The sequence below is a fragment of the Triturus cristatus genome, chromosome 6 (assembly GCF_964204655.1).
Source record: "Triturus cristatus chromosome 6, aTriCri1.1, whole genome shotgun sequence".
NCBI classification, from domain to species: Eukaryota; Metazoa; Chordata; class Amphibia; order Caudata; family Salamandridae; genus Triturus; species Triturus cristatus.
This window is the reverse complement of record NC_140589.1, coordinates 240,861,380-240,871,349: the sequence shown is the minus strand read 5'-3', so window position 1 is coordinate 240,871,349 and position 9,970 is coordinate 240,861,380. Positions and strand designations below refer to the sequence as shown.

The 9,970-nt window shown below is 46.0% G+C and overlaps 1 protein-coding gene across 1 annotated transcript; it reads left to right on the top strand.

Moving 5' to 3' along the window:
• Positions 1–1,575: 1,575 nt before the first annotated feature.
• LOC146816715 (myb-related transcription factor, partner of profilin-like) lies at positions 1,576–8,641 on the top strand. Its single transcript, XM_085609550.1, has 4 exons — positions 1,576–2,008; positions 2,317–2,409; positions 7,323–7,464; positions 8,485–8,641. The coding sequence occupies exons 1-4, from the start codon at positions 1,576–1,578 to the stop codon at positions 8,639–8,641; spliced, it is 825 nt and encodes a 274-aa protein (XP_085465676.1).
• The last annotated feature ends 1,329 nt before the right edge of the window (positions 8,642–9,970 follow it).

The following is a 9,970-nucleotide window of genomic DNA, read 5'->3' as shown; positions in this document are numbered from 1 at the left end:
CTTTGGAGGCAACTATTAACTGGTAGAGGAGCATTAGGTAACAGTTACTGTTAACCCTTATTTAGACGAAATTTACTCCTATCAACAGAGCAGAGAAGTGAAGGTGATGAGGAAGGGGGATACAGGCTGCTTATGGAAAGAGGCAGTAAAGGACTTCATAAAACAGTACAAAAGCATGGGCAGTACATGGAGGAACAGTGACTCATCCTGTCCCGCTTCATCAAGCATTCCTGCCGTTGTTGGTGATATCGGGAGGTCCTGGGGGACTACATTGCCCAGCCTGCCTTTCCCACATCACATCACCTAAAAGCGCCCCAAGGCACTTTAAAATCCGCCGCGGGCCCTTCCGCGCCAGACCAAGACAGGGCAGGGCCATTCCCCCTGTGTCTTAAATTATCGGCAGTTTTGGACATCGAACCCAAAGGTACTTTTCCTTCTTGTAACGAGCCTTGGACCCATATTTCTGTCCTCTTTTTATATTTTGAACTCCCTAATCGATGGATGGTCAAAGTTCTAAGTAATTTTAATCTAAGGCAAATACTGGTATACCGAATACTGTTGTATTGCTTTTTATCACTTGTCATTACATACTATTTAACTTCTCCTTTCTACTATCTTACAACTGTTTGACTTTAACCATCTTACTTCGGCCTAATACAATGGGGAAAAGGAAAGCCTTGGATAATGGGGAGGGAGGGTTTCTAAAGAAAGGAAAAAAAGCAAAAAAAAACATCTAAATTGTTAAGTAAAACCCATGCTGTCATGGATCGTATTGCTAACCTTGTTGGCGATTGCGAGGAGATATTACTTGTTCCATCTGGCCCATGTAGTTCTTCTAATGCGGCCAGTGTATCATCTCCTACACTGGCCCCAACCATCAAACAAACTGTCCTGGCTGTTCCTGATATGTTTAAAAAACTACCCCCAAAGGGCCAACAACCTACCAATTACGAACATACTCAACCTGAAGAGAGTAACAACTCTTCGCTGCTAAGCCCATGCCTCCCTACAACTTGTGTAAATGAGCCTGCATTACATGCTCAAATAGATTTTCACCCCTACTGCAAATTTCCGAGGAACATAACGTTCAGCTAAATCCGATGGGGTCCGAAGATGAAAGCATTAGTTGTGATGACATAACTAATAGGGTTCAGTGTTCCTGTCCAGCTACGCTTAGAAACCAGATAACTTATCTAAAAAACCAGAGTAGCCATCTTATGCAGGAAGTTAAGGAACTAGGGGGCATATGTATCAAACTCCCCTTTAGCGAATCTCAAATTGCGAGAATTTGCGATTCGCAAAATCAGATTCGCTAAACGGGATGTATAAAATAAATCGCTAATCATTTGCGATTCCTTAAAAATCGCAAATAATTCGCAGAATCCCGTATTGCGATTTCTTAATAGCGAAATTCGCTAAATAAGAAATCGCAAAAACGGGAATCTGCAAGCCTGGTGCAGGCTGATGACATCACAAACAGGAAACTGTAGTGATTGCCTGCACCTGCTCACCTGAGCCACACCCAGAGGCTGCTTGTGGAGTGTGAGGAGGCTTTCCTGGAGACAGCAACCAGCAATGGATCCCAAACAAAACCAGCAGGGCAAAGATGCAGAAAAAAGAAAGAGAAAACACAAGTTTTCAGAAAAGGAGCAGGAGGTCCTCATTGAGGAGATGGTCTGCAGCCATGAGCTCCTGTTTGGGAAGAAGGCACTCAAAGTCCCAGAGGCCAGGAAGAGGAAAATCTGGCTGGAAATACAGAGCAAGGTGAATGCTGTTGGAGTCACCACACGCACCATCGAGGAGCTGCGCAAGCGGTGGTATGATATGCGCCAGAGGTCCAAGGAGAGGGTGGCAGCCAGACTCAAGGATGCCAGTCAGACTGGAGGAGGACCATCCACTGCAGAGCAGCCAACCCCCCATGAGGAGCTTGTGGAGTCAACCCTCCTGCCTGAGAGCGTTGGTGGTGTGGCTGCAATCGACAGCTCCGACCCCTCATCCAGCAGACAAGGTAAGATGCATGCCAAATCACCCTGCACTCCTCCCCATCCCTTGCACACTCCCCCAAATGCGCATAGTTAACTCCCAACATGCCAATCCAGCCCAGGTCTTACAGCACACCCAGCAATGCATCATGGTACTCGTAGTACTGTGTCTGACTGTGTGTCCATGACACCATCACAAGTAAATGCAACATATGTGTTTTGGGGATCATTGAATAGAAATGTGTCAGAGATTAGCCGTCAAAGATTTGTAACTTTATTGAGTGCCACATGCAGACAGTAACACAAACTCATATAGTCCCCTTTACATCCACAGCACACGCCATGCCACAAGAAGACAGCGCTGAGGGAGAGGAGCCAGCAGACCCTGCGGACTCCAGCGATGAGACAGAGCAGCAGCCAATTCAGCGCAGGAAGCGCGCACATGTGCCCCCACTGCCTCCATTTGAGGATGAAGTCCCAGCAACAGGCGATGACACCGACAGGAGAGAGGGGAGTCAGGGTGTGACAGACATGCCCCGTCATGACGCACCAACACCAAGGCAAAGGGAACAGGCCATTTCCAGGTCAAGGCCCAGGAGCAGCACTGCAACAGAAGGAGAAGGCACCGTGTTCTCCGGCTTGGAACAGTGCATGTTGCAGGAACAGCGCCTGCAAAGCAAGGCAATGCGGTCAATGAGTCGCCAGCTAGGCCGCCTACATCAGGACAATCGCAGCATGGTAGCGGCAATACGAGAGCTCTGTGCCACTTTGAGGGACACCCAAGCTGCCAATGACAGGGCTGGACGACGTGCCAATGCACGGCTACACAATTACACCAAGGCAGTCAACCGCCTCTGCACCACCACCAGCGCACTCACACGCAGAAGCGTAACCATGCAGGTGGACATGGCACATTGCTGCCAGGACATAGCGCGAGGGCTGGCGCAGGTGACCACTGCTGTGGAACAGCTGCAGACAGCCAATGCAGGTGGCAGCGCACTAATGGCCTCTGCTGAGAGTGAGGACACATCGAGTCGCAGCAGCATCACTCCAACCTTGCCAGGTGAAAGACGCCGCAGTGGCAGACAGGTAGCAGGCCAAGGGCGCACCATGGGGGTCAACCACCCTGGACGGCACCGACGGAGGTGATCATCTGCGGGGACACTGACTGCAACACGGGTGCATTAACCCGCAAAAGGCTGTTTGCCCCATTTCTTGTGCCTTCTCTGCACTGTGTGTACAACATGTGCTGGGGACAATTACAATTTCTTTCATGTTAAGTGTGATTAAACACTTGACACATCATCAGGCTTTGTAGTCTCATTTCCTCAACACTCACCTAAAAGTAGTTTTGTGTGATCTCAGTCCGTCTCTGGCGTCCAGCAGCTGCCCCAACTCCTGGTGCTGGTCTGGCAGGGGGAGCAGGGCGCTCGTCATCCGATGTGTCTGTATCGCTCACATCAATTGTGGTGCCTTTCCTCATTGCCATGTTGTGTAGCATTGCACAGCTTGCCACGATTTTACAGCAGGTCTCAGGGCTGTATTGCAGTGCGCCTCCACTCTTATGCAGGCACCGGAAGCGGCTCTTCAGGATTCCGAAGGTTCGCTCAATGACACAGCGTGTAGATCTGTGTGCCCTGTTGTAGCTCCTCTCACTTGCATTTGCAGGATCCAGGTATGGGGTCAGGATGAAGTCGCGCACTGCATAGGCACTGTCACCTGCATGGAAAAAAACACAATAGGTGAGTCAATGTCCCCCCCCTCAAGTGATGTAGTGGATGTATTGATGTGTGCAATGTATTTACCGAGCAGGTACCCCTCCCCAAACTCTCCAGCACTCAGACGTCTGTGTATTCCACTGTGTCGGAAGATGAAGGAGTCATGTGTACTGCCGGGGTATTTGGCTACCATGTCGGTGATGTGATACTTAGCGTTGCACACAATCTGTATGTTGAGGGAATGGTAGCATTTCCGATTCCTGTAGACATATTCAGTTTCTGCTGGGGGTGTGATGGCCACATGGGTCCCGTCAATGCAGCCGATGACGTGGGGGAAACGTGCAATCTGGTAGAAGTCCAGTATCGTTTGTTGTAATGCCTGTTGGGTGGTGGGGAAGTAAATGTGATGTGGGAGCCTCAGTAGCATTGCATCTAGGAAGGCATGGAAGAAGCGCGAAAGTGCACTCTGTGACACACCACCAACCTCCGCTATGACCCGTTGAAAACTCCCTGACGCGAGGAGGTGCAGGGAGCACAGGACCTGCACATGTGTGGGAATTGTTTGTGTCCTGCGAGTAGGGTGCTCCAAGTGGGGTTTCAGCTCCTCAATCAGGTCCATTATGGTCTGTGGGTGCAGTCTGTACTTGTCATAGATCTCCTCTTCAGTGTTCTGTAACAGGGTGATGCGCAGCCTGAAGATACGTTCCTGTCTCATTCTCCTGTGTGCAAGGGCCCGAATACGCAGCCTCCTGGCTATCACGTACATTGCAGCCATTGTGGGTGTGTTTGTTGCATTGTGGGCTGGTTTTTGTACCTTGCACCAGTTTACCACCTGCAAGCAATTGGTGTTAATAGCGATTTCTTAATTAGCGAATTTCGTAAAATCGCAATTTGCGATTTTTTCATACATGTGTTTGCGATTTCTTAGCTAGCGATTTCTTGTTAGCGATATTCGCAACGCTAAGGAATCGCAAAATAGGTATTCGCTAGGAAATTCGCAGTTTTCTTGTTTCGCAGCCTAAGAAATCGCTAATTTAGCGATTTCTTATTTTTCAGTTTGGAAATGTGTCATACATATGAAATAGCGAAAAATCAGTCGCAAACGCTGTTTTTTGCGATTCGCAGCGTTTGCGACTAATTTTTGCTTTCATACATATGCCCCTAAAGGGCATGATAGATAGTCTCAATTTAGCACTGAAAATAAGCTCTAGCAAAGAGTATTCAGCCACAGAAGTTTTGCCTCAGACACAAGTTAGCAGAACACTTAATATCAACAAAAGAAATGTAAGCTGTCCAACCATTAAAAACAAATAGAAAGAATTCCTAAAAAAATCGATCAATGACTCAAATATCATGCAGAAACCTGTTGTCATTAATGAGGCAGTGAATAGTTCTAAGAATGTGTCCTATGCTTATACTAGAAGAGAAATGCATACTCCGTATGCTCGAATAGTTCAGCCTAGGACAAATCTATCTGCAAGTAACTTCCGTCCTCGCCTTTTTAAGTCACAAATTTTTCTAACTAACGTTCCTAAAACCTTGCCTAGTCTAATTAAGGAGGATAAGCAGTCCTTGACCAACAAGTGTACCCAGTGGGTAAGACATGTGTGTAAGTGCAGATCAATAATCAGGGAAGATAAATCCTCTGCTGTTCGATATTCTTCGAAGGATATCGACTCTGATTATGTGTGCCTTACCCTTGCCTCACCATCGCTGGTAGAAAACCTGATGGCTTTTGAACTAAGAACATTTCATTTGATACACACAAATATTAGGCTGAAATTGAACCCTCCTGACTCTGTCTATCATTCACCTATTAATGCCTCCTAACCTATGCGAATTGGGGACTCATCCCTTCAATATATAGATTGACTTCAAACTGATCTATGTTCTCAAGAAAGATCTATGGTAGCTATCCTAACAGGAGGGGTTGGAAGCTCCTGTTTAAGTTGTCTTCCTAGTACTGGCCACAATGGGATGGATTGTGCAAAAGAACTGTCTAGGACCCTAGTCAGAAAATCATACTCTAGTCCCAGCTACCCCCAAAATGGGCACCACAGTGGAGGCTAGCCCAGTTAAAACTAAGGACTATCATGATACATACTTACTGAGACTAGCATCCTGGAATATAGCAGGGTTGTCCCATAAAATCCAATCATCTGACTGGTCAGATTTTATAGGAACACAGAACATTATAGTGTTTCAGGAGACCTGGGCGCTGGCTCTGGTTTTTCACCTTGGCTAACTAAATGTTTATAAATCTGCGGTAGGTGGTCATAAAGGCAGACCCTCTGGGGGGCTAACACTATGGGTTAGGCAGAGCTCCATTTTCAAGATAGTCGAATTGGAGATTGATAATATTGATATTATGGCACTGCTTATTTGTTTTAAGCATTCTCCAAATCTACTTATAGTCAATGTATATGCCAGGGGCCTTGTGGGTGGCAGGTCCTCTAAGACAACCACTGATCTTAATTCTTTAGTTAGTAAGGGAGCAGGGTATCATTGCTGGTGATTTTAATATTACATTTGAGCCTTTGGATTATGAGGATGGCAACTTAAGTGCAGACGAAGATGCCCAGTGGGGTATCCCTCAACTGGAAATCCCACCAATTAAAAAATGGACTGGAGGCAGCACTTCAGTTGAAAGCCCTTAGCCTAGAGAGGGGTGTGAAAGCAGTAAATGGCCGCACACCCTCAGACCGCTGAGGATCCCACACTTATAATAATGGCCTGAGAAGTAGTCAAATAGACTACATCTTTATTAATATAGAGAATTGGTCTTCATTAGTGGATATGAAGGTCTGTGTAAGGAATGAAAGTGACCACGATCCACTATTGTTAAAACTCAAAGGCCCAGCCCATGCAGTACTTTTGTCCCCAGTTGACGCAATTGAGACTGCTGATGTTATAATCAGTAATGATATGAGGAGGGTCAAATCGTCCCGGGTGGTAGAGAATGAAAGCTCTCTTATAAATATGAAAGCTGAAGTGTCAAACTTACTAGATCTTCTCGAAAAACTTAATAATCAGGATGAAATTAATATTAATATCATACGCATCCACAAGACTATGTTTGAAAACATAAGGCACTTTTTTGTCAAACCTCATAAAACCCCCAAGAGACTGTCACCAAAGCACGGCCTCTGGTATAATAAGGCATGCAAGGCAGCTTATAAGCAGTTGTCCAGGGCTATAAAAACCAACGACATAGACAGGATAAGAGCAGCTCGTAAGCAGTATAAAACCACGCAATTATTGGCAAAAAAGGTTTGGGACGAAGAAAGGTGGAAGGAGCTTTTGCAAGCTAGCAAGATGAAAAACACACAATCATTTTGGCAGCTTGTTAAATGGGGCAGAGGAGGCCAAGGTAATGCCCCATCAAATCATATTGCCCCAGACCAATGGGCATCTTTCTTTGAGCTTCAAAATGCTGTAGCTGAGAATACACTCCCATTCACAGCTCCAAGTGCAGTGACACCGGTAATATTTTCCTTAAGGGTAGTCGAAACTGCTGTGATTACAGCTCCAAAGGGAAGGGCCCCTGGTCCCGATTGCATCCTGGCGGATCTATTTTTATCCGATAAAGATAATTGGCTTAAGTATATTTTGATTCTCGCAGATGCGATTGCCAGTGGTGCATCTATTCCCGACTCTTGGCGAGGGGCCGAGACCCTGCCTATTTATAAGAAGGGGGACCGTTCTAGCACTGGTAATAACAGGCCCATCAGCCTGATTGATTCCATTCAAAAGATCATGGCTAGGTTGGTTCTGAATAGAATCCAGATATGGATAACAGAGAATAACATACTGTCCCCCTTCCAAGCAGGTTTTAGGGCCCTAGTAAGTACAATAGATTAACACCCTTATGCATCAAGCCAAAATCCAGTCAGTAAAATACCGATTCCTTATTAGCTCCCGGTATTAAGTTAAAAATACCCAATCCCAATGCATCAACCCAAAAGCAGAAATCGGTATTTAAGGAATCCTTAAATAGCCATTCTTTAAATAGGGATTCCTTAAATACCGATTCCTTAAATAGCGATTGCATTTAAGGAATCCCAAAGTGAGATTCCTTAAATGCAATGCATCAAAGTTAAAAAATGAGCGATTTCGCTAATAAGGGGAGCAAATTACCATGAAGATGAACTGCATGGTAAGTTGCAAAAACTTTGAAAAATGCACTTTTGTGCATTTTTCAAAGTTTCATGTTGCGCACACACATGCCCTTAGAGCATGTGTGTGTGCAACATATGTGCACATATCATTTTCAGGGGTGCAACAGGGTGTCCTTTTGACACCCTGGCACCCTTGAAAGTGCTCCCGCTATTAGCGATTCGGTAATACCGAATCGCTAATACAGAATGGCTTTACATTCATTCCTATGGGCCTCCAAGCCCATAGGAATGAATGGGTAGGTATTCCTTATTACCGATTCGGTATTACCGATTCGGTAATAAGGAATGTTAAGGAATCGCTATTTGAATAGCGATTCCTACATGCATAGCCTTTTGCTATTCCTTATTAGCGATTCCTTATTTTTCGCTAATAAGGAATCGCAAATGCTAATGTTGATGCATATGCCCCTAAGTCTTTTATTTTGTATTAATCTATTGGTATGTTGTATTATTAGCGGTGGAACTATTTATACCACCTTTGTAGATCTCAAAGCAGCATTCGATACGGTCCCGAGAAATAAACTCTGGGCCGTATTGAGAGATCTAGGAATACCCTCCGAACTCCTGCTACTTTTAGTTAAACTGCACAAACTCAATTATGCGCAGGTTTGTTGGGGTGCGCAAGGGAACACCACCCCGAAATTCCCAATTCTTAAAGGGGTACGCCAAAGGTGTGGTTAATTACTTTTCTGACTATCCAGCTGATGCTCCCTCTGTTGCTGGTATTAAAGTACCAATACTCATGTTCGCAGATGATACTTGAATCCCAGCATTGAGGGTGTTCCCATAGTCCACCTTACTGGTGATTAGGGTGTGAGTGATTGTTTTTCTTGTGTTACTTGGGAGCCATTTCAAGATCTTCCTCAGCTTTTTCAGGTTTGTGGAAGCAGGATGCAGTGATGGGGTAGAATTGTGCAGTAATGTTCAGTTTGCTGTTGATGATTATTCCAAGGTTCCTGTCGTGGGTTCTGGGTGTGAGTCCGAGTTTGGCCAGCCACCAGTTGGAGACCCATGGTGTGGTGCTCTTGCCGAAGATCACTACTTTTGTCCTGCCGGTGTTGAGCTTGAGAAGTTGACTTTCATTCAGTGAATGACTTTTGTCATGCTGGCCGTGAACTTGGTTCTTGTGTTAGGTTTTTTGTTTGAGAGGGAGAGTATGCCATAGGAAAGGATGCGGATTTGTGTGCAGATTTCAATGGCCAGAGGGATTATGTAGGCATTGAAGAGGATTAGGACTGAGCCATGAACCTTGAGGCACTCCTCGGATGAGTTTGCAGGTTTCTGAGAGGTAAGGTACCAGGCTAACAACACGTGTTCTCTCCATTTAGAAGGAGCAGATCCAGCGGAGAGCAGGTCTTTGAATGCGAATCTCGTGCAGGCACCTGATGAGGATGGGGGATGAGACTGTGTCAAAGAGATCCAGAGAATGAGGGATGATAGGTCTCCTATATCAAGGATCATGCAGGTGTCATCTGTTAATCAATCAATCAATCAATCAATCGATCAGGGGCTTTTAAAGTGCGCTACTCCCCCATGAGGTGCTGGTGGGGTGGGGGTGCAGCTCTGGGTCAGCCAAAAAGCTGGGTCTTGAGGGTCTTCCTGAAGGTGTGCAGGATGGGGGAGCGTCTGATGCTGACTGGGAGTTCGTTCCAGGCTTTGGCTGCGACGTAGGAGAAGGCTATTCCCCCAGCTCTGGTTCTGCTGATGTCATTGCTAGGGCGAGGTTGGCTGAGCCGAGATTTCTTTTGGGTGCGTGGAAAGAGATTTGTTGGAAGTGGGGCTCCTTATCGCTTACCGCTGCCACCAAATTCTGGAGGCGGGAGTCCCTGACCCCTCGCTTCAACGTTAGGCTAAGTAAGGACACCGTCTGAGTTAGCCCTGCTCACCCCCTTAGTAGCTTGGCACGAGCAGCCAGGCTTATCTCCAAGGCACGAGTGTACAGTATGTGCAACCACGCTCACAGTAACCCAATGATGTTACCACAAATAGACTCCACACGAGTTTTGATCAAATGAGTATAGTCTTTATATAAGAAATTATACGATACGACCACACAATACAAAATCAACATATAAGAATGGGTAGTATTCTT

Coding starts and splice junctions, on each gene's coding strand:
- LOC146816715 (XM_085609550.1), top strand. CDS start 1,576: ATGGATCCCAAACAAAACCAGCAGGGCAAAGATGCAGAAAAAAGAAAG. Junction 2,009..2,316: donor CCCCTCATCCAGCAGACAAG/GTAAGATGCATG, acceptor TTACATCCACAG/CACACGCCATGCCACAAGAA. Junction 7,465..8,484: donor ATTCAAAAGATCATGGCTAG/GTTGGTTCTGAA, acceptor AATTATGCGCAG/GTTTGTTGGGGTGCGCAAGG.